The 25,147-nt window shown below is 42.9% G+C and overlaps 1 protein-coding gene across 1 annotated transcript in view; it reads left to right on the plus strand.

Moving 5' to 3' along the window:
- Window positions 1-19,341, plus strand: part of PTK7 (protein tyrosine kinase 7 (inactive)) — a 182,889-nt gene extending 163,548 nt beyond the window's left edge. The window contains exons 18-20 of the mRNA XM_053712771.1: window positions 14,853-15,004; window positions 15,541-15,719; window positions 16,318-19,341. Coding sequence (XP_053568746.1) covers window positions 14,853-15,004; window positions 15,541-15,719; window positions 16,318-16,478 — 492 coding nt within the window. The 3' untranslated portion in view covers window positions 16,479-19,341. The remainder of the gene's footprint in view (window positions 1-14,852; window positions 15,005-15,540; window positions 15,720-16,317) is intronic.
- Window positions 19,342-25,147: the final 5,806 nt, after the last annotated feature.

The raw sequence follows: 25,147 nt of genomic DNA on the forward strand, positions 1-25,147 counted from the left end.
GACTAACTCTCCCCACGTGTCAGACCTTTTGACTCCCGCTTTAGGGACTCACGCTCAAATGGCGCCAAGTACATCAAGGGCACCCATAGCGTTTATTTTACCAGAGGATTCTGTCGTGGGGGTAGTTATGCCGATTAACTCTCCCCACGTGTCAGACCCTTCGACTCCCGCTTCAGGGACTCACGCTCAAATGGCGCCAAGTACATCAAGGGCGTCCATAGAGTTTATTTTACAAGACATGGCAAAGGTGGTGAATAATACTCTGGCAGCAGTATTAGTCAGACTACCTGAAATTAAAGGAAAGCAGATAGCTCTGGGGGTAGATACAGAGCATACAGACGCTTCAAGAACCATGTATGATACTACCTCACAATATGCTTAGTCTGTGGGTGATTATTTTTTTTTTTGACTCAGGGAAGATGATTTAACCTGATTCTGATATTTCTACATTTAAAATTTATGCTTGAGAACCTCCACTTGTTGCTCAGGGAGGCTTTGGCTGCTCTGAATGAATGTGTACAATCGCAGGGCCAGAGAAATTGTGTAGACTGGATAAATAATATGCAGTGCCGGTGTGTACTGATGTTTTTCCAATACCTAAAGAGGTTTACTAAAAAATTTTTTAATAAGGAATGGGATAGACCAGGTGTGCCGTTCTCTTCCCCTCCTATTTTTTAGAAGAATGTTTTCTAATAGTTACCACCACACGGGACTTCTGGCAGACAGTTCCTAAGGTGGAGAGAAGAGTTTCTACTCTAGCTAAGCGTACCACTACCTCTGGCGAGGACAGTTGTGCTTTTTAGATCCAATGGATAAAAAATGTTTATTCAACAGGGTTTTATCCTGCAGCCCCTTGCATACATTGCTTCTGTCACTGCTGCTGCGGCGTCATGGGTTGAGTCTCTTGATGAGGCTTTACAGTTAGCGACTCCATTGGATGAATATATTTGACAAGCTTATGCTAGCCAATTCCTTTGTTTTCTGATGCCTTTGTTCATTTGACTAGACTAACGGCTAAGAATTCTATTTTTTACTATACTGGCGCGCAGAGTGCTATGGCTTTTATCATGGTCAGCTGTCGTGACTTTAATAAATAAGCTACTTAACTTCCCTTCAAGGGGCAGACCCTATTCGGGCCTGGTTTGAAGGAGATTATTGCTTATATCACTGGAGGAAAAGGTCATGCCCTTCCTCAGGATGGGAATCAAGGGCCAAAAAAGGTCTAATTTTCGTGCCTTTTAAAACTTCAGGGCAGGTGTGGCATCCACTTCCTCTAAGGCAAAACAAGAGGGAATTTTTGCTCAGTCCAAGGCGGTCTGGAGACAATTGGACCTGGAACAAAGATAAGCAGGCCAAGGAGCCTGCTGCTGCCTCTAAGGCAGCATGAAGGAACGGACCCCTATCCGTTAACGGATCCTATAGGGGGCAGACTTTCATTCTTCGCCCGGGCGTGGGCAAGAGATGCCCAGGATCCCTAGGCATTGGAATTTATATCCCAGAGATATCTTCTGGATTTCAAAGATTCCCCCCTAAAAAAAAGGGGAGATTTCGCCTTTCACAATTATCTGCAAACCAGATAAAGGAGGCATTCTTACATTGTGTACGAGATCCATCCAGTTCCAAGAGAGGAACAGGGACAGAGTTTTTACTCAAATCTGTTTGTGGTTCCCAAGGTGAGGGAACCTTCAGACCTATTTTGGATCTAAAGATCTTAAACAAATTCCTCAGAATTCCGTCATTTAAGATGGAAACTATTCGTACCATCTTAACTATGATCCAGGAGAGTCAATAGAGGACTACAATGGATTTGAAGGATGCTTATCCTCACATTGTGATGCATAAAGATCACCTACGTTTTTCAGGTTTGCCTTTCTAGACAGGCATTACCAGTTTGTAGCTCTTTCCTTTGGGATATCTACAGCCCCAAGAATCTTTATGGAGGTTCTGGGGTCACTTTGGCGGCCCTTAGGCCGCGGGGCATAGTGGCCCCTTAGTTAGACGACATCCTGATACAGGCGTCAAACATCCAAGTTGCCAAGTCTCATACGGACGTAGTACTGGTATTTCTGAGATCACATGGGTGGAAAGTGAACAAGGAAAGAGTTCTCTATCCCCAATCTCAAGGGTTTCCCTCCTAGGGACTCTGATAGATTCTGTAGAAATGAAAATTTACCTGACTGAGTCCAGGTTGTCAAAGTTTCTAAATTTCTGCCGTGTTTTTCATCCCATCCGCGCCCTTTGGTGGCTCAGTACATGAATGAAATCGGCTTAATAGGTAACGGCAAGGGACATAGTACCGTTTGCACGTCTACATTTCAGACCACTGCAACTATGCATGCTCAGTCAGAGGAACGGGGATTACACAGATTTGTCCCCCTGTTGAACCTGGACCAAGAGACCAGAGATTCTCTTCTCTGGTGACTGTCGGGTCCATCTGTCCAAGGGTATGACCTTCCGCAGGTCAGATGGGACAATTGTTACAATGGATGCCAGCCTTTTAGGTTGGGATGCAGTCTGGAACTCCCTGAAGGCTCAGGGATAGTGGACTTAGGAGGAGATCCTCCTTCTAATAAATATTCTGGGAGTGATATTCCATGCTCTTCAGACTTGGCCTCAGTTAGCAACTCTGAGGTACATCATTCTCAGTCGCACAATATACACGACTGTGGCTTACATCATCCATCAAGGGGGAACAGAAGTTCCCTAGTGATGTTAGAAGTCTTACAATAATTCACTGGACAGAGACTCACTCTTGTCTATCAGCTATCCATATCCCAGGTGTTGAGAACTGGGAGGTGGATTTTCTAAGTCGTCAGACTTTTCTTCCGGGGGAGTGGGATTTCCTTCGGAGGTCAAGACCAAGCAGGAGAGGGCTTTGGTGTTTTTGACAGCGCCTGCGTAGCCACGCAGGACCTGGTATGCAGATCTGGTGGACATGTCATCCTTTCCATCACGGTCTCTGCTTCTGAGACAGGTCCCTCTACCTCAGGGTCCTTTCAACCATCTAAATAGAATCAATCTGAGATGGACTGCCTGGAGACTGAACGCTTGATGTTATCAAAGCATGGCTTCTCCGAGTCAGTCATTGATACCTTAATACAGACATGAAAGCCTGTCTCTAGGAAAATTGAACATAGATAAAGGTAAATATCTGATTGTTATGAATCCAAGGGTTACTCATGGAGTAAAGCCTGGATTCCCAGGATATTATCTTTTCTCCAAGATGTTTTTGAGAAAAGGGTTGTCAGCTAATTCCTTAAAAGGGACAGATTTTTACTCTGTCTATTTTTTTTGCACCAGCGTCTGGCAGGTATTCTAGACGTTCAGGCATTTGGTCAGGCTTTGGTTAGATCCAAGCCTGTGTTTAAAACTGTTGCTCCACCATGGAGCTTAAACCTGGTTCTTAAGGCTCTTCAAGAAGTTCCGTTTGAACCTTTTTTGTTCCATAGATATCAATCTTTATCTTGGAAAGTTCCTTTTGGGTAGCTAATTCCTCGACTCGTAGAGTCTCCAAGTTATCTGTGTTACAATGTGATTCTCCTTATCTGGTCCTTCGTACGGATAAGGTAGTCCTGCGTACCAACCTGGGTTTTTTCCTAAGGTGGTATCTAACAAGAACATCACTCAAGAGATAGTTGTTCCATGCTTGTATCCTAATCCTTCCTCAAAGAAGGAACGTCTATTACACAATATTGGATGTGGTTTGTGCTTTAAAGTTTTACTTACAAGCTACTACAGTTTTCATCAAACGTTCACCTTGTTTGTTGTCTATTCTGGACAGAGGAGAGGTCAAAAGACTTCAGCAGCCTCTCTGTCCTTTTGGTTAAAAAGCATAATTCATTTAGCTTATGAGACTGCTGGACAGCAGCCTCCTGAAGGGATTGCAGCTCATTCTACTAGAGCTGTGGTTTTCACTTGGGCCTTTTTTAAATGTGGCTTCTGTTGAACAGATTTACAAGACGGAGTCTTGGTCTGCGCTTCATACTTTTTCAAATTTAACAAATTTGATACCTTGCTTCTTCGGAGGCTATTTTTGGGAGAAAGGGTTTTTTTTTACAGGCAGTGGTAACTTCCGTTTAAGTACCTGCCTTGTCCCTCCCATCATCCGTGTACTTTAGCTTTGGTATTGGTATTCCATAAGTAATGGATGATCCGTGGACTGGATACACTTAACAAGAGAAAACATAATTTATGCTTACCTGATAAATTTATTTCTCTTGTAGTGTATCCAGTCCACGGCCCGCCCTGTCACTTTAAGGCAGGTAATTTTTTCATTTGAACTACAGTCACCACTGCACCCTATGGTTTTTCCTTTCTCTGCATGTTTTCGGTCGAATGACTGAATATGGCAGTTAGGGGAGGAGCTATATAGCAGCTTTGCTGTGGGTGGACTCTTGCAACTTCCTGTTGGGAAGGAGAATATATTCCATAAGTAATGGATGATCCGTGGACTGGATACACTAAAAGAGAAATAAATTTATCAGGTAAGCATAAATTATGTTTTCTGCTTAAGGTATGACTAGCCATATTTCTAACAAGACTATGTAATGCTGGAAAGCTGTCATTTCCCCTCATGGGGACCGGTAAGCCATTTTCTTAGTCTCAAACAGAATAAAGGGCTTAATATGGGCTATAAAGCTGGTAGACACTTTTATGGGCTAAATCGATTGCTTTATTTGGACATTTTATACATGTTTATGCTGATAATTCACACTTATAAACTTGGGGAACGTTTTTTAACGTCAGGCACTATGTTAGACACCTTTTCCAGTCAGGAAGAGCCTTCCCAGTTGTAGGCTGAGCCTCATTTCTCCAACATTAATGTGTCCGGTCCACGGCGTCATCCTTACTTGTGGGAATATCTCTTCCCCAACAGGAAATGGCAAAGAGTCCCAGCAAAGCTGGCCATATAGTCCCTCCAAGGCTCCGCCCACCCCAGTCATTCTCTTTGCCGTTGCACAGGCAACATCTCCACGGAGATGGTTAAGAGTATGTGGTGTTTAGTTGTAGTTTTTTATTCTACTATCAAGAGTTTGTTATTTTAAAATAGTGCTGGTATGTACTATTTACTCTGAAACAGAAAAAGATGAAGATTTCTGTTTGTGAGAGGAAGATGATTTTAGCAGACAGTAACTAAAATCGATTGCTGTTTCCACATAGGACTGTTGAGATGAAGTAACTTCAGTTGGGGGAAACAGTTAGCAGACTTTTCTGCTTAAGGTATGACTAGCCATATTTCTAACAAGACCATGTAATGCTGGAAGGCTGTCATTTCCCCTCATGGGGACCGGTAAGCCATTTTCTTAGTCAAGCAAACAGAATAAAGGGCTTAATATGGGCTATAAAACTGGTAGACACTTTTATGGGCTAAATCAATTGCTTTATTTGGGCATTTTATACATGTTTATGCTGATAATTCACATTTATAAACTTGGGGAACGTTTTTTTAACGTCAGGCACTATGTTAGACACCTTTTCCAGTCAGGAAGGGCCTTCCCAGTTGTAGGCTGAGCCTGATTTTCGCACCATTACTGCGCAATTGTTTTTGAGAGCAAGACATGCAGATGCATGTGTGAGGATCTGAAAGTAGCTGGAAAAGTTTCTAGAAGGCGTCACTTGGTATCGTATTCCCCTCTGGGCTTGGTTAGGTCACAGCAAAGGCTATAGCTGGGACTGTATAGGGGTTAAATTTGTAAACGGCTCCGTTTCCGTTATTTTAAGGGTTAAAGCTCTGAAAATTGGTGTGCAATACTCTTAATGCTTTAAGACACTGTGGTGAAATTTTGGTAATTTTTGAACAATTCCTTCATACTTTTTCACATATTCAGTAATAGTGTTTTCTGTTTAAAATTTAAAGAGACAGTAACGGTTTTGTTTTAAAACGTTTTTTGTGCTTTATTGACAAGTTTAAGCCTGTTTAACATGTCTGTGCCTTCGGATAAGCTATGTTCTATATGTATGAAAGCCAATGTGTCTCCTCATTTAAATTTGTGTGATAATTGTGCCATAGCGTCCAAACAAAGTAAGGACAGTACTGCCACAGATAATGAAATTGCCCAAGATGATTCCTCAGATGAGGGGAGTAAACATGATACTACATCATCTCCTACTGTGTCTACACCAGTTTTGCCCACGCAGGAGGCCCCTAGTACATCTAGCGCGCCAATGCTTATTACCATGCAACAATTGACGGCTGTAATGGATAACTCCATAGCAAATATTTTATCCAAAATGCCTACATATCAGAGAGCGCGCGATTGCTCTGTTTTAAACACTGAAGAGCAGGAGGGCGCTGATGATAATTGTTCTTTCATACCCTCACACCAATCTGAAGTGGCCATGAGGGAGGTTTTGTCAGATGGGGAAATTTCAGATTCAGGAAAAATTTCTCAACAAGCTGAACCTGATGTTGTGACATTTAAATTTAAATTAGAACATCTCCGCGCACTGCTTGAGGTGTTATCTACTCTGGATGATTGTGACAACTTGGTCATTCCAGAGAAATTATGCAAGATGGACAAGTTCCTAGAGGTTCCGGTGCACCCCGACGCTTTTCCTATACCCAAGCGGGTGGCGGACATAGTGAATAAGGAGTGGGAAAAGCCCGGCATACCTTTTGTTCCCCCCCCCCTATATTTAAGAAATTATTTCCTATGGTCGACCCCAGAAAGGACTTATGGCAGACAGTCCCTAAGGTCGAGGGGGCAGTTTCTACTCTAAACAAGCACACTACTATTCCTATCGAGGATAGTTGTGCTTTCAAAGATCCTATGGATAAAAAATTGGAGGGTTTGCTTAAAAAGATTTTTGTACAGCAAGGTTACCTTCTACAACCCATTTCGTGCATTGTTCCTGTCACTACAGCAGCGTGGTTCTGGTTCGAGGAACTAGAAAAGTCGCTCAGTAGAGAGACTCCATATGAGGAGGTTATGGACAGAGTTCACGCACTTAAGTTGGCTAACTCTTTTATTTTAGATGCCGCTTTGCAATTTACTAGATTAGCGGCGAAAAATTCAGGGTTTGCAATCGTGGCGCGCAGAGCGCTTTGGCTAAAGTCTTGGTCAGCGGATGTGTCATCCAAGACAAAATTGCTTAACATCCCTTTCAAAGGTAAAACTCTATTTGGACCAGAATTGAAAGAGATTATCTCAGACATCACTGGGGGAAAGGGCCACGCCCTTCCACAAGATAGGCCTTTCAAGGCCAAGAATAAGTCTAATTTTCGTTCCTTTCGCAATTTCAGGAACGGACCGGCATCTAATTCTCCATCCTCTAAACAAGAGGGTAATGCCTCGCAACCCAAACCAGCCTGGAAACCGATGCAAGGCTGGAACAAGGGTAAGCAGGCCAAGAAGCCTGCTGCTGCTAACAAAACAGCATGAAGGAGTAGCCCCCGATCCGGGACCGGATCTAGTAGGGGGCAGACTCTCTCTCTTTGCTCAGGCTTGGGCAAGAGATGTTCAGGATCCCTGGGCACTAGAAATAGTTTCTCAGGGTTATCTTCTGGAATTCAGGGAACTACCCCCAAGGGGAAGGTTCCACATGTCTCACTTATCCTCAAACCAAATAAAGAGACAGGCGTTCTTACATTGTGTAGAAGACCTGTTAAAGATGGGAGTGATACACCCAGTTCCAATAAAGGAACAAGGAATGGGATTTTATTCAAATCTGTTCGTAGTTCCCAAAAAAGAGGGAACTTTCAGACCAATTTTGGATTTGAAGATCCTAAACAAATTTCTCAGGGTACCATCGTTCAAGATGGAAACCATTCGAACGATTCTACCCACTATCCAGGAAGGTCAATTTATGACTACCGTGGATCTAAAGGATGCGTACCTACATATTCCTATCCACAAAAAACCATCAGTTCCTAAGGTTCGCCTTTCTGGACAAACATTACCAGTTTGTGGCCCTCCCATTCAGGTTAGCCACTGCTCCAAGGATTTTCACAAAGGTACTAGGGTCCCTTCTAGCGGTTCTAAGACCGAGGGGCATTGCAGTAGTACCTTACTTGGACGACATTCTAATACAAGCGTCGTCCCTGTCAAAAGCAAAGGCTCATACAGACATCGTTCTGACCTTTCTCAGATCACACGGATGGAAGGTGAACATAGAAAAAAGTTCTCTGTCTCCGTCAACAAGAGTTCCCTTCTTGGGAACAATAATAGATTCCTTAGAAATGAGGATTTTTCTGACAGAGGTCAGAAAGTCAAAACTTCTAAGCACTTGTCAAGTTCTTCATTCTGTTCCACGTCCTTCCATAGCGCAGTGCATGGAAGTAGTAGGGTTGATGGTTGCAGCAATGGACATAGTTCCTTTTGCACGAATTCATCTAAGACCATTACAACTGTGCATGCTCAAACAGTGGAATGGGGACTATACAGACTTGTCTCCAATGATTCAAGTAGATCAGAAGACCAGAGATTCACTCCGTTGGTGGATATCCCTGGACCACCTATCCCAGGGAATGAGCTTCCGCAGACCAGAGTGGGTCATTGTCACGACCGACGCCAGTCTAGTGGGCTGGGGTGCGGTCTGGGAATCCCTGAAAGCTCAGGGACTATGGTCTCGGGAAGAGTCTCTTCTCCTGATAAACATTCTGGAACTAAGAGCGATATTCAATGCTCTCAGGGCTTGGCCTCAGCTTGCAAAGGCCAGATTCATAAGATTCCAATCAGACAACATGACGACTGTTGCGTATATCAATCATCAGGGGGGAACAAGGAGTTCCCTGGCGATGAAAGAAGTGACCAAAATAATACAATGGGCGGAGAATCACTCCTGCCATCTATCTGCGATCCACATCCCAGGTGTGGAAAACTGGGAAGCGGATTATCTGAGTCGTCAGACATTCCATCGGGGGAAGGGGGAACTCCACCCGGAGATCTTTGCCCAACTAACTCAATTATGGGGCATTCCAGACATGGATCTGATGGCGTCTCGTCAGAACTTCAAGGTTCCTTGCTACGGGTCCAGATCCAGGGATCCCAAGGCGACTATAGTAGATGCACTAGTAGTGCCTTGGTCCTTCAACCTAGCTTATGTGTTTCCTCTCATTCCCAGGCTGGTCGCCAGGATCAAACAGGAGAGGGCCTCGGTGATCTTGATAGCTCCTGCGTGGCCACGCAGGACTTGGTATGCAGACCTGGTGAATATGTCATCGGTTCCACCATGGAAGCTACCTTTGAGACAGGACCTTCTTGTTCAGGGTCCATTCGAACATCCAAATCTGGTCTCCCTCCAGCTGACGGCTTGGAGATTGAACGCTTGATTCTATCAAAGCGTGGGTTTTCAGATTCTGTGATAGATACTCTGGTTCAGGCCAGAAAACCGGTAACTAGAAAGATTTACCATAAAATATGGAAAAGATATATCTGCTGGTGTGAATCCAAGGGATTCCCATGGAATAAGATAAAAATTCCTAAGATTCTTTCCTTTTTGCAAGAAGGTTTGGATAAAGGATTATCTGCAAGTTCTCTAAAGGGACAGATTTCTGCTTTATCTGTCTTACTACACAAACGACTGGCAGCTATGCCAGATGTTCAAGCATTTGTTCAGGCTCTGGTTAAGATCAAGCCTGTTTACAGACCTTTGACTCCTCCCTGGAGTTTAAATCTAGTCCTTTCAGTTCTTCAAGGGGTTCCATTTGAACCTCTACATTCCATAGATATTAAGTTGTTATCTTGGAAAGTTTTGTTTTTGGCTGCTATTTCTTCTGCTAGAAGAGTTTCTGAGTTATCTGCTCTGCAGTGTTCTCCGCCCTATCTGGTGTTCCATGCAGATAAGGTGGTTTTGCGTACTAAGCCTGTTTTTCTTCCAAAGGTTGTTTCTAACAAAAATATTAACCAGGAGATAGTTTACCTTCTTTGTGTCCGAATCCAGTTTCAAAGAAGGAACGTTTGTTACACAATTTGGACGTAGTCCGTGCTCTAAAATTCTATTTAGAAGCTACAAAAGATTTCAGACAAACATCTTCTCTGTCGTCTATTCTGGTAAAAGGAGAGGTCAAAAAGCGACTTCTACCTCTCTTTCCTTTTGGCTTAAAAGCATCATCCGATTGGCTTACGACACTGCCGGACGGCAGCCTCCTGAAAGAATCACAGCTCACTCCACTAGGGCTGTGGCTTCCACATGGGCCTTCAAGAACGAGGCTTCTGTTGATCAGATATGTAAGGCAGCGACTTGGTCTTCACTGCACACTTTTGCCAAATTTTACAAATTTGATACTTTTGCTTCTTCGGAGGCTATTTTTGGGAGACAGGTTTTGCAAGCCGTGGTGCCTTCCGTTTAGGTAACCTGATTTGCTCCCTTCATCCGTGTCCTAAAGCTTTGGTATTGGTTCCCACAAGTAAGGATGACGCCGTGGACCGGACACACCAATGTTGGAGAAAATAGAATTTATGCTTACCTGATAAATTACTTTCTCCAACGGTGTGTCCGGTCCACGGCCCGCCCTGTTTTTTTAATCGGGTCTGATGAATTATTTTCTCTAACTGCAGTCACCACGGTACCATATGGTTTCTCCTATATTTTTCCTCCTGTCCGTCGGTCGAATGACTGGGGTGGGCGGAGCCTAAGAGGGACTATATGGCCAGCTTTGCTGGGACTCTTTGCCATTTCCTGTTGGGGAAGAGATATTCCCACAAGTAAGGATGACGCCGTGGACCGGACACACCGTTGGAGAAAGTAATTTATCAGGTAAACATAAATTGTGTTTTTTTCTCACACATGTTCCAGCAAATCCAGTGACGGCTCAGGCTTTTCTGAAGTGTTTCAGGTCTAGAGCTTTCAGGGGTAATCATGCCAGATTCGTTTCAGGAACAGGGTCTGGGGTTTTATTCAAATCTATTCATTGTCCCAAAGAAAATTTTTTATTCAGGCCAGTTCTGGATCTGAAAATTTTGAATCGTTTTGTAAAAGTGCCAACTTTCAAAATGGTGACTATAAGGACTATTCTGCCTTTTGTTTAGCAAGGTCATTAAATGTCCACAATAGACTTACACGATGCATATCTTCACATACCAATTCATCCAGACCACTATCGGTTTCTGAGATTCTCTTTTCTAGACAAGCATTACCAATTTGTCGCTCTTCCATTTGTCCTAGCGACAGCTCCAAGATTTTTTTTCGAAGGTTCTCGGTGCCCTACTCTCTGTAATCAGAGAACAGGGTATTGCGGTGTCCTTATTTGAACTATATCTGGGTACTAGCTCAGTCTTTACATTCTGCCGAATCTCACACAAATCAACTAGTGTTGTTTCTTTAAAGACATGGTTGGAGGCTCAATTTACCAAAAAGTTCCTTGATTCCTCAGATAAGGGTCACCTTTTTAGGTTTCCAGATAGATTCAGTGTCCATGACTTTGTCTTTAATAGACAAAAGATGAATAAAATTGGGTTCAGCTTGTCGAAACCTTCAGTCTCCATCATTCCCTTCAGTGGCTATGTGCATGGAAGTTTTAGGTCTCATCGGAAGCGATCCCCTTTGCTCGTTTTCATATGAGACCTCTTCAGCTTTGTATGCTAAATCAATTGTGCAGGGATTATACAAGGATATCACAATTAATATCCTTAAATCCCAATGTTCGACTCTCTCTTACTTGGTGGTTAGATCACTATCGTATAGCTCAAGGGGCCTCTTTTGTTCGTCCAACCTGGACTGTAATCACAACAGATGCAAGTCTTTCAGGTTGGGGAGCTGTCTGGGGATCTCTGACAGCACAAGGGGTTTGGAAATCTCAAGAAGCGAGGTTACCAATCAATATTTTAAAACTCTGTGCTATTTTCAGGGCTCTTCAGGTTTGGCCTCTGCTGAAGAGATAACCATTCATTTGTTTTTAGACAGACAATATCACAACTGTGGCATATGTCAAGCATCGGGGTGGGACCCCTAGCTATGAAAGAAGTATCTTGGATACTTTCTTGGGTGGAATCAAGCTCTTGTCTAATTGCTGCTGTACATATCCCAAGTTTAGACAATTGGGAAGCAGATTATCTCAGCCATCAGACTTTACATCCGGGGGGAGTGGTCACTCCATCCAGATGCATTGTTTTCTGATTGTTCAGATGTGGGGTCTTCTAGAAAGAGATCTAATGGCTTCCCATCTAAACCAGAAACTTCCCAAGTACTTGTCCAGGTCCATGGATCCTCAGGCGGAGTCGGTGGATGCGTTAGCAGTTCCTTGGTTTTGCCAACCTTATATCTTCCGCCTCTAGTTCTTCTTCCAAGAGTGATCTCCAAGATCATCCTGGAACAATCGTTTGTGTTTCTGGTAGCACCAGCATGGCCTCACACTGGTATGTGGAGCTTGTCCGGATGTCCAGTTGCCAACCATGGCCACTTCCTTAAAGACCAGACCTTCTGTCAAGGACTGTTTTTCCATCAGGATCTCAATTTGTTAAATTTGAAGGTATGGAAATTGAACATTTAGGGCTCAGTCATAGAGGTTTCTCTGACTCAGTGATTGATACTATGTTACAGGCTCTTAAATCTGTTTCAAGGAAGATTTATTATCGAGTTTGGAAGACTTATATTTCATCGTGTTCTTCTCATAAATTCTCCTGGCATTCTTTTAGAATTCCTAGAATTTTACAGTTTCTTCAGGATGGTTTGGATAAAGGTTTGTCTGTAAGTTCTTTGAAGAGACAAAGCTCTGCTCTTTCTGTTTTATTTCACAAAAAGATTGCTAAGCTTCCTGATATTCACTGTTTTGTGCAGGCTGTGGTCCGTATCAAGCCTGTCATTAAATCAATCTCTCCTCCTTGGAGTCTTAATTTGGTTTTGAAGGCTTTATAGGCTCCTCCTTTTGAGCCTATGCATTCTTTGGATATTAAACTACTTTCTTGGAAAGTGTTGTTCCTTTTGGCTATCTCTTCTGCTAGAAGAGTTATGAATTATCTGCTTTTTCTTGAGTCTTCTTTTCTGATTTTCCATCAGGATAAGGCAGTTTTGCGGACTTCATTTGAATTTTTACCTAAAGTTGTGAATTCTAACAACATTAATAGGGAAATTGTTGTTCCCTCTTTGTGTCCTAATCCTAAGAATTCTTTGGAGAGATCCTTACATTCTCTGGATGTTGTAAGAGCTTTGAAATATTATGTTGAAGCTACTAAAGATTTCAGGAAGACTTCTAGTCTATTTGTTGTCTTCTCTGGTCGTAGGTCAGAAAGCTTCTGCCATATCCTTGGCACCCTGGTTAAAGCTTTAGATTCATCAGGCTTATTTGGAGTCGGGTCAGGCCCCGCCTCAGAGAATCACAGCTCATTCTACTAGATCAGTTTTCACTTTGTGGGCTTTTAAGAATGAAGCTTCAGTTGATAAGATTTGCAAAGCAGCGACTTGGTGGTCTTTGCATACATTTACTAAATTCTACCGTTTTTATGTGTTTGCCTCTTCGGAAGCAGTTTTTGGTGGAAAAGTTCTTCAGGCAGCTGTTTCAGTTTGATTCCTCTGCTTATGTTTTAATTTTTTTTCTTTTCAATTATGAGAGAAACTTATTTTTTTGGATGTGGATTTAACTTTTTCAGCAGAAAATGGCTGTTTTTATCCCTCCCTCTCTAGTGACTCTTCTGTGGAGTTCCATACCTTGGGTATTACTATCCCATATGTCACAAGCTCATGGACTCTTGCCAATTACATGAAAGAAAACATAATTTATGTAAGAACTTACCTGATAAATTGGTTTTTCATATTGGCAAGAGTCCATGAGGCCCACACTTTTTTTATGGTGGTTATGATTTTTTTGTATAAAGCACAATTATTTCCAAATTCCTTTGTTGATGCTTTTTACTCCTTTCTTTATCACCCCACTGCTTGGCTATTCCTTAAACTGAGTTGTGGGTGTGGTGAGGGGTGTATTTATAGGCATTTTGAGGTTTGGGAAACTTTGCCCCTCCTGGTAGGATTGTATATCCCATACGTCACTAGCTCATGGACTCTTGCCAATATGAAAGAAATGAATTTATCAGGTAAGTTCTTACATAAATTTATTTTTTCTACATCTTTCATATGTATGAATATATGATGCATCTAATGGAGACGTCTGTGTATCTTACTGCAATCTATCAGTTACCAGTCAAATCCTGCAGAGCAAATGTTTCCGTCACACCTGGTCCTATAAACTCACCATCAACGTCCAACCGTACGAGAGAAAAATATTGTTCAGTGTTTGACCCCTAATGAAGATACCAACACAATATAATATAAACAAGTAAAGACTAAATTTGTTTAAATTTAAAGGGACAGTCAAGTATAAATTAAACTTTCATTATTCAGATAGGACTTTTAATTTTAATTGACTTTCCAATTTACTTTTATCATCAAATTTGCTTTTTTCTCTTGCTATTCTTAGTTTAAACTAAACATAGGTAGGCTCATATGCTAATGTCTAAGCCTTTGATGGCTGCCTCTTATCACATGCTTTTTAAATCTCTTTTCAACACAAAGAGACAGAAAGTACACGTGGGCTATATAGATAACACTGTGTTCAGGCACAGGGGGTTATTTAAGATTTAGCACAATACAATGCTAAATGTAAGACAATAGCTAATAAACAGTCACAGTCATGTGATCAGGGGGCTGGAAGAAGGTTCCTAGATATAAGGTAATCACAAAGGTAAAAAGAATATTAATATAACTGTGTTGGTTATGCAAAACTGGGGAATGAGTAATAAAGGGATTATCTATCTTTTAAAACAATAACAATTCTATGGTTGACTGTCCCTTTAAGTGTTTTTGTCATTTTAATATAACCCCCCCCCCCCCTTGCTGTGGTCTCCTGTTTTGCTATTTTCTTGCATCACTTGGACCCTCAGTCTTGTTTACTGATTCTCTTGTCTGTCTTCATCCTCCAGGTGTCCATTTGCTCCCAGGTGGCTTTGGGAATGGAGCATCTTTCTAATAGTCGCTTTGTGCACAAAGACCTGGCAGCTCGAAACTGCTTGGTTAGTGCCCAGCGAGTGGTGAAGGTCTCTGCGCTTGGACTGAGTAAGGATGTGTATCACAGGTGGGTCTTATGTCCTGGGGAGACTAGTAATGACATTAACTGAGAGAAGTTACAGTAGATGGTAGCGAAGAGTTAGTGACAGCATACACATTGTAATTACAGGAAGTTTCTGTTCTTCTATAGAATAAAATATTAACCTGGTTTAAATAGGTCTGCAACTGACAAGGAGTAGATCATTGGTTTGCGACTATATTCTGCGGCCAATTTGGGCCGGATGTGTAGCAGGGTTAGCCATGGGTTCATTTCCAGCTATAAGAGTTAGAAAGTCCATTAAAATACACAAAAGATGGCTAAGTTAGAGTTAATGAAATATTTATATTAAAAACTCCAATTGCACAGCTGGTGTAAAGGTAATGTTTGTAAGAGATTCTGACAGCGCAGCACAAGAATCCTTTAAATAGGTAGAAATATTATCAAAAATGTATTTGATCATCTGCAGATCTGTCATTCACTTTAGTCTTCATTTATTCTTTGCCTTCTCGAGCTGTTGTGCCGCATTACTGATGCCCTTTTTATACCGACTGGTTTCTTGGCAGTGAGTACTATCACCTGCGCCAGGCCTGGGTACCTTTGCGATGGATGCCACCTGAAGCTGTGCAAGATGATGATTTCTCTACCAAGTCTGATGTGTGGTCGCTTGGTGTGCTAATGTGGGAAGTGTTCACTCATGGGGAGATGCCATATGCCGCTGTGCCTGATGAGGAGGTGCTGGCGGGTGAGTATGCAGCAGCACAGCTTTAAGGGACGTTAAATACCTCTTTATGTTGTGTAAAAACTGTGGCTCCTGGAGTGGCCAAAAGGCTAAATATGTCACCTTTTTCCTAAATAATGTAAATCGGCTTTCTGATATGCAGGTAACAGAACTTGTGTTTTTGACCTCTCCAGGGATTGTTGGGCAAAGCACAATTTTTACACAAAAGCACAAGGTGTTTAATGTTTGGGATTCAGTCCATGTTTTGCTGTGACATTTAGAGAGCTTATGTGTCCCCTGTCACTATTACTGCAGAGACAGAAAGCATTATCCCTCTAGTTTGTGAAGGGAAAGGCTTTGTACTCCATATTGTACCACTATTTAACTTTGTAGAGCAGCTGGCTAAGCTTCATTCATGTTTATTAGTAAATGGGTTTGTTCAGCACCTGCAGGGAACACCAGTCCGTCATGTACAAGAAACCGAAAAGTACAGTAGCCGGGAATGAAATCACATCCTTTATTTCTCCATAGGGTTAAAGGGGAAACTGACACAACGTTTCAATGTCAAAAACTTTGTTCATGGTTGCCCCAAGGGGTAATATGATTTTTGTTTGTTTTACAGGGCTGCAGAATGGCTCCTTGACTCTCTCTCCTCCTGAAGGTTGTTCATCCCGAATCTACAAACTCATGCAACGCTGCTGGTCCCCCAGCCCCAAGGATCGTCCCTCGTTCAGTGAAATTGTCAACACACTCGGTGACTCAACTGCTGACAGCAAGATGTGAGTGATGGCGACCGAGCCAAGCTCCAGTAACAAGCACAGCATCTGCCTCAGGATTGAGGGTTTCCACAGCACAAGAACAATCAGCCACTGGGAACTCCCTGTTGGCCTGGCACCTATGCACAGACTTGTCACAGGTGGGGCATGATTAGAACCCCAAGACCTGTGACATTAATGGCTAACAGGCAATTCACCGGCTATGAAGGTGACACACGGACATCTGAACTTCAGGCTGAAACACTGGGATCACGTTTATTTTTCCATTCATTGTCCTGTTGCTCATTACATGCTCCAGTGTGTCCGCACCATCCTCAGAGCAGGAACCGCTCACATGTACATACATAATACTCATATCTAACACTAGTGTTATGTTCTCTGGAACAGAAATATTTATTTAGACTGTTACTTCATGTATGGTCCATACACACCAAGCCTAGAAGGTGTGCAAGTGTCTTTTTGTAACTATCCGTCAGACAAGGGGAGCAGGCTCAAGCTAAGGGCCAGGATTTGCATCTTTTACTTTTATCACGTTTTGTTTGGTAGAGAAGTAAAGGTGGAATCTATCAGCAAGCATTGGGCCTGTGCAAGAGAAGAGGAGGCTTATGTAGTTGAACTATACTAGATTCCTACTGAACATGCATGAAGAAACTAGCATTATAGGGCAATTACTGACTCTACATCACTTATCTGATGCTGGAGCCACCTTGGTTGTACTTTTTACTAAATGTGTGATCAAGCATGACTGCATTTCCCTCTTACAAAAATATCTGCCTTACAGCCCAACAAGGTGTGTGTCCAAGGACTGCACCTGATGTAAATTTACTCTACTCTGTCTTCATTGGTTTTTCCGTTTCTGATAAACATCTGCTGTGAAATTTCCAGCCCTATACTGGTGCAGGACCGTGATATTAGACCCTCCCTTGCTAAAATAGCACAAGACCAAGCTATTGAAATTGTCACCCCCGTAGATAGACCAGCAATGTACAGGGTATGTCGCTGGTCATTGAGGGGTTAATGGCTTCTCATAGGGAAGCTAGACTTCTGCACTACAAGACTAACACCCCCTCATAGGGAAGACATGGATTATCATAGGGGATATAGGCTGCTGCGGGACTGCAAGACTAAGGGTTTATACTAGGGGAGATAGGCTGATGCAAGACTAGGGGATTGGCTGCTGCAGGACTGCAAGACTAAGGATTTATACTAGGGGAGATAGGCTGCTGCGGGATTGCAAAACTAATGGCTACTTGTAGGGCAGATAGCCTGCTGCAAGACTAAGGGATTGGCTGCTGTAGAACTGCAAGACTAATGGCTACTTGTAGGGGAGGACTGCATTAGTGAGGGATCATCATAGGGAAGCTAGACTGGTGTGGACTAGAACACTAATTGAGCCATGTAAGGAAGTTAGGGTGTTATGGGGCTGCAGAACTAATGGCCCCCTATAGAGAAATCAGACTGTTTAAAAACGGTGTAACCTTATAGGGAAATAAGACTAGTGCTTGACTGAGACTTTTAACAGCTCTTTGTAGGGGGGCTAGACTGGAACCTGACTAAGACACTAGTGGTCCCCTCGTAGGAAATCTAGACTGTAACGCAATTATGACACTAGTGGCCCGCGTAGGAAAGCTAGACTGTTGTGAGACACTGCCCCTTATTGTTCAGGGAGTCTTCATAGTGAAATTAGACTGGAATAGGACTGCATTACTAAGCGCCCCATGTAGGAAAGATAACTGCTGCAGGATTTGGAGACTAAGGGCCCCTCATATGCTAGTTTAGAACTGGCGCTTATAGGAAACCTTGTGAAGCCCCCATAAGCACCACGTGTTTTTAAATATTTTTACTCTTTCTGGGAAATAGTTGATCACGAGTGATGCCAGAGGGTGTTTTATGTCACCGTAGACAATTTGTGTGGATCCTTTGCCCCCACCTGAATATTGAGAAAGCAGCAAGGGGATTTTATTTTTTTAATAAATATATATATAATAGTCAACGCAATGAGCTATAAGTTTCAGCAGCTCTGACTCCTGTCTTTGTCAAGTGCTGCTCTGATAATAGCCCATAGTGGAACCCCCTAAGGCCACCTAGTGTCACCGCTGCTTCTGAGCAACATTGTTAAGGCATTTAGGGCAGATGAAACATTTCAGATAAGAGGGAAATTGCTGTACAAATGTTTTCTCACACATAATTGAAATTCGTTCTCTAGAATTTTACCTGAAACGGTAACCTCTAATATATTAGATGCCTAGTTTACTTATGAAGTTCTGTTTACAATAAGTTCACTACAGATCCATCGTATCATGTCTGTTTATACAGGTATCTTATGGCTCCCAGAGCTGGTTACACAGATCGGCAATATGTGGTTATCAATCGCCTCTGGTTAGTAACGGCATGGCTAATTAGTGATGTCAGATTCAGCTGCTGCCCTGGCAGGATATGATGTGACCTCAAGAGCACCTGTGTTTATTCTCTTTAGTCTCGTTTCTATGTTTATAGATGGTGACGGCCTACAGGATAGTGACACATCCTTTCCCCAGGCTGTACCCTAATGTGTTCCTCATATCATTAATATGCACAATGTCTTCCATGGATCACTACCCCTAACACTAAGTGCCTGTGTAATGAAGGACCTCTCCACAGCCGCACAATAGAACTGATGCCTTAACATGTGCAGTCCAGGGCAGACTTTGTTTTTATGTTACGTTTTGTTGTGTTTTTTATATATAATTTGGTTACAAACAGATTTTTTATTATTATTGGGCATTGGTACCGCCCAACACTGTACTGTGTTTTTGGTATTTTTACTTTTAGATTTTTTTAAAAAAAAAAATCATTTGCACCCAATAAATCCCTTTTTTTATACCAGGCCAGTTCCTGGGTGAGAATCTTTATTAAATGAATGCAGTCTGACAACAAGTGAACATAAATAAAACATGTTGGCAATTTGTCCTTTGCGTTCAGCCTGTGCATTCGCAAGGTTTGTTAGCTGCCAAATGAAGAAGGCGACGGCAGCTCTTGTCAGAGACGGATTTCTTCTTGTGAAAATAAAACACCAAGATGTGTGCAAATCTAGAGTCCACGGATCATCTCTAATTACTATTGTGAATATCACTCCTGGCCAGCAGGAGGAGGCAAAGAGCACCACAGCAAAGCGGTTAAGTATCACCTCCCTTTCCTCCGTCATTCGCTTTGCCTACGTTAAAAGCAAGGAGGTGGTAAAGTTTAGGTGTCTGAAAGAAAATTCTTCAGTCAAGACTTTATTATTTCTTTTTAATGACACGATGAGTCCACGGGTCATCTAATTACTAGTGGGAATATCACTCCTGCCCAGCAGGAGGCGGCAAAGAGCGCCACAGCAAAGCTGTTAAATATCACCTCCCTTCCCTCCCACTCCAGTCATTCTCTTTGCCTACATTAGTGCTAGGAAGTGGTAAAGTTAGGTGTTAGAAAAAGATTCTTCAATCACGAGTTTTATTTTCAAAGTGGTGCAAGATTGTGCTGCTTTGTTCTAAAGTGTAGCCGTAGTCCATATCAGTCTCTTCAGTAGAGCAGTGGTGGCTTTAGAGTAGTGGGAACTTGTGGGGCATAATTCTCACTGCGCTTCCCATATACTGATGCTGCCCTAACACTGACAGACTGGATAATATTACTCGGTTCTTTCATTTCACAGGTCCATGGGAGGGAGAGGACCTCTCAAACCTGGGTGCTGCCTTGCTGTCAGGCAGATGAGGAGGTAAGTGCTTTCTTTATTTTCTGGTGGTATAGACTCAGAATAAAAAATGGGGGCACTTTATTCAGGGACACATACAAGGGCTCAGGGGAGGCTCTTTGGTATTGACAGCTGGCACTGGGGCTTTAAAGTTTTATTGCGGTTAATGGTGGTATAGAGGTGATCTAAGATTATTTAAATTACTGTAGTTTCTGCAATACTAAAGTAAAAAAGTTACCGTTTTAAATTTAAAGTGACAGTAACGTTTTTTTTCTAGTTCTAAATTTGATTAAAGTTTTGATTTCTTTATCTGATATTTGACACTGATTTAATATGGACCAAGAAACCTTGCAAAATGTTACTTGTTCTTTGTGTTTTGATGCCAATGTAGAACCACCAATCCCTTTCTGTTCCTCATGTATTGAGAGAACTTTAAATTACAGGGATAGACTTTTTTTTCTGAGCCTTCATTCTCCAAGGAGGATACTTTTCAGGAGCCTAATGTCAATATATGCCGCAGCTTTTCTCCAACATAGGTGTGTCCGGTCCACGGCGTCATCCTTACTTGTGGGATATTCTCTTCCCCAACAGGAAATGGCAAAGAGCCCAGCAAAGCTGGTCACATGATCCCTCCTAGGCTCCGCCTTCACCAGTCATTCTCTTTGCCGTTGTACAGGCAACATCTCCACGGAGATGGCTTAGAGTTTTTTAGTGTTTAACTGTAGTTTTTATTATTCAATCAAGAGTTTGTTATTTTAAAATAGTGCTGGTATGTACTATTTACTCTGAAACAGAAAAGAGATGAAGATTTCTGTTTGTAAGAGGAAAATGATTTTAGCAACCGTTACTAAAATCGATGGCTGTTCCACACAGGACTGTGAGAGGAATTAACTTCAGTTGGGGGAACAGTGAGCAGACTTTTGCTGCTTGAGGTATGACACATTCTAACAAGACGATGTAATGCTGGAAGCTGTCATTTTCCCTATGGGATCCGGTAAGCCATTTTTATTACAGAAAGAAATAAAGGGCTTCACAAGGGCTTTCTAAGACTGTAGACATTTTCTGGGCTAAATCGATTTATATTTTATACTCCATAGCCTTGAGGAATTATTTTAATCTTGGGAATTATGTAAAATAACCGGCAGGCACTGTATTGGACACCTTATTCTCTAGGGGCTTTCCCTAATCATAGGCAGAGTCTCATTTTCGCGCCTGTATTGCGCACTTGTTTTTGAGAAGCATGACATGCAGATGCATGTGTGAGAAGCTCTGATACATAGAAAAGACTTTCTGAAGGCGTCATTTGGTATCGTATTCCCCTTTGGGCTTGGTTGGGTCTCAGCAAAGCAGATACCAGGGACTGTAAAGGGGTTAAATATAAAAACGGCTCCGGTTCCGTTATTTTAAGGGTTAAAGCTTCCAAATTTGGTGTGCAATACTTTTAAGGCTTTAAGACACTGTGGTGAAATTGAACAATTCCTTCATACTTTTTCGCAATTGCAGTAATAAAGTGTGTTCAGTTTAAAATTTAAAGTGACAGTAATGATTTATTTTAAAACGTTTTTTGTACTTTGTTATCAAGTTTTTGCCTGTTTAACATGTCTGAACTACCAGATAGACTGTGTTCTGAATGTGGGGAAGCCAAGGTTCCTTCTCATTTAAATAGATGTGATTTATGTGACACAAAATTTAGAGAAAATGATGCCCAAGATGATTCCTCAAGTGAGGGGAGTAAGCATGGTACTGCATCATCCCCTCCTTCGTCTACACCAGTCTTGCCCACACAGGAGGCCCCTAGTACATCTAGCGCGCCAATACTCCTTACTATGCAACAATTAACGGCTGTAATGGATAATTCTATCAAAAACATTTTAGCCAAAATGCCCACTTATCAGCGAAAGCGCGACTGCTCTGTTTTAGAAAATACTGAAGAGCATGAGGACGCTGATGATATTGGTTCTGAAGGGCCCCTACACCAATCTGAGGGGGCCAGGGAGGTTTTGTCTGAGGGAGAAATTTCAGATTCAGGGAAAATTTCTCAACAAGCTGAACCTGATGTGATTACATTTAAATTTAAATTGGAACATCTCCGCGCTCTGCTTAAGGAGGTGTTATCCACTCTGGATGATTGTGAGAATTTGGTCATTCCAGAGAAACTATGTAAAATGGACAAGTTCCTAGAGGTCCCGGGGCCCCCCGAAGCTTTTCCTATACCCAAGCGGGTGGCGGACATTGTAAATAAAGAATGGGAAAGGCCCGGTATACCTTTCGTCCCTCCCCCCATATTTAAAAAATTGTTTCCTATGGTCGACCCTAGAAAGGACTTATGGCAAACAGTCCCCAAGGTCGAGGGGGCGGTTTCTACTCTAAACAAACGCACCACTATACCCATAGAAGATAGTTGTGCTTTCAAAGATCCTATGGATAAAAAATTAGAAGGTTTGCTTAAAAAGATGTTTGTTCAGCAAGGTTACCTTCTACAACCAATTTCATGCATTGTCCCTGTCACTACAGCCGCGTGTTTCTGGTTCGATGAGCTAGAAAAGGCGATCAATAATAATTCTTCTTCTTATGAGGAGATTATGGACAGAATTCGTGCTCTCAAATTGGCTAATTCTTTCACCCTAGACGCCACTTTGCAATTGGCTAGGTTAGCGGCGAAAAATTCTGGTTTTGCTATTGTGGCGCACAGAGCGCTTTGGTTAAAATCTTGGTCAGCGGATGCGTCTTCCAAGAACAAATTGCTTAACATTCCTTTCAAGGGGAAAACGCTGTTTGGCCCTGACTTGAAAGAGATTATCTCTGATGTCACTGGGGGCAAGGGCCACGCCCTTCCTCAGGATAGGTCTTTCAAGGCCAAAAATAAACCTAATTTTCGTCCCTTTCGCAGAAACGGACCAGCCCCAAGTGCTACGTCCTCTAAGCAAGAGGGTAATACTTCTCAAGCCAAGCCAGCCTGGAGACCAATGCAAGGCTGGAACAAAGGAAAGCAGGCCAAGAAACCTGCCACTGCTACCAAGACAGCATGAGATGTTGGCCCCCGATCCGGGACCGGATCTGGTGGGGGGCAGACTCTCTCTCTTCGCTCAGGCTTGGGCAAGAGATGTTCTGGATCCTTGGGCGCTAGAAATAGTCTCCCAAGGTTATCTTCTGGAATTCAAGGGGCTTCCCCCAAGGGGGAGGTTCCACAGGTCTCAATTGTCTTCAGACCACATAAAAAAACAGGCATTCTTACATTGTGTAGAAGACCTGTTAAAAATGGGAGTGATTCATCCTGTTCCATTAGGAGAACAAGGGATGGGGTTCTACTCCAATCTGTTCGTAGTTCCCAAAAAAGAGGGAACATTCAGACCAATCTTAGATCTCAAGATCCTAAACAAGTTTCTCAAGGTTCCATCGTTCAAAATGGAAACCATTCGAACTATTCTTCCTTCCATCCAGGAAGGTCAATTCATGACCACGGTGGATTTAAAGGATGCGTATCTACATATTCCTATCCACAAGGAACATCATCGGTTCCTAAGGTTCGCATTCCTGGACAAGCATTACCAGTTTGTGGCACTTCCGTTCGGATTAGCCACTGCTCCAAGGATTTTCACAAAGGTACTAGGGTCCCTTCTAGCGGTGCTAAGACCAAGGGGCATTGCAGTAGTACCTTACTTGGACGACATTCTGATTCAAGCGTCGTCCCTTCCTCAAGCAAAGGCTCACACGGACACTGTCCTGGCCTTTCTCAGATCTCACGGGTGGAAAGTGAACGTAGAAAAAAGTTCTCTGTCTCCGTCAACAAGGGTTCCCTTCTTGGGAACAATAATAGACTCCTTAGAAATGAGGATTTTTCTGACAGAGGCCAGAAAATCAAAACTTCTGAACTCTTGTCAAATACTTCATTCTGTTCCTCTTCCTTCCATAGCGCAGTGCATGGAAGTAATAGGTTTGATGGTAGCGGCAATGGACATAGTTCCTTTTGCGCGCATTCATCTAAGACCATTACAACTGTGCATGCTCAGTCAGTGGAATGGGGACTATACAGACTTGTCTCCGACGATACAAGTAAATCAGAGGACCAGAGATTCACTCCGTTGGTGGCTGTCCCTGGACAACCTGTCACAGGGGATGAGCTTCCGCAGACCAGAGTGGGTCATTGTCACGACAGACGCCAGTCTGGTGGGCTGGGGCGCGGTCTGGGGACCCCTGAAAGCTCAGGGTCTTTGGTCTCGGGAAGAATCTCTTCTACCGATAAATATTCTGGAACTGAGAGCGATACTCAATGCTCTCAAGGCTTGGCCTCAGCTAGCAAAGGCCAAGTTCATACGGTTTCAATCAGACAACATGACGACTGTTGCGTACATCAACCATCAGGGGGGAACAAGGAGTTCCCTGGCGATGGAAGAAGTGACCAAAATCATTCAATGGGCGGAGACTCACTCCTGCCACTTGTCTGCAATCCACATCCCAGGAGTGGAAAATTGGGAAGCGGATTTTCAGAGTCGTCAGACATTTCATCCGGGGGAGTGGGAACTCCATCCGGAAATCTTTGCCCAAATCACTCAATTGTGGGGCATTCCAGACATGGATCTGATGGCCTCTCGTCAGAACTTCAAGGTTCCTTGCTACGGGTCCAGATCCAGGGATCCCAAGGCGACTCTAGTAGATGCACTAGTAGCACCTTGGACCTTCAAACTAGCTTATGTATTCCCGCCGTTTCCTCTCATCCCCAGGCTGGTAGCCAGGATCAATCAGGAGAGAGCATCGGTGATCTTGATAGCTCCTGCGTGGCCACGCAGGACTTGGTATGCAGACCTGGTGAATATGTCATCGGCTCCACCATGGAAGCTACCTTTGAGACGAGACCTTCTTGTTCAAGGTCCGTTCGAACATCCGAATCTGGTCTCACTCCAACTGACTGCTTGGAGATTGAACGCTTGATCTTATCAAAGCGAGGGTTCTCAGATTCTGTCATTGAT

Source organism: Bombina bombina, chromosome 4 (genome assembly GCF_027579735.1).
Source record: "Bombina bombina isolate aBomBom1 chromosome 4, aBomBom1.pri, whole genome shotgun sequence".
Taxonomy (NCBI): Eukaryota; Metazoa; Chordata; class Amphibia; order Anura; family Bombinatoridae; genus Bombina; species Bombina bombina.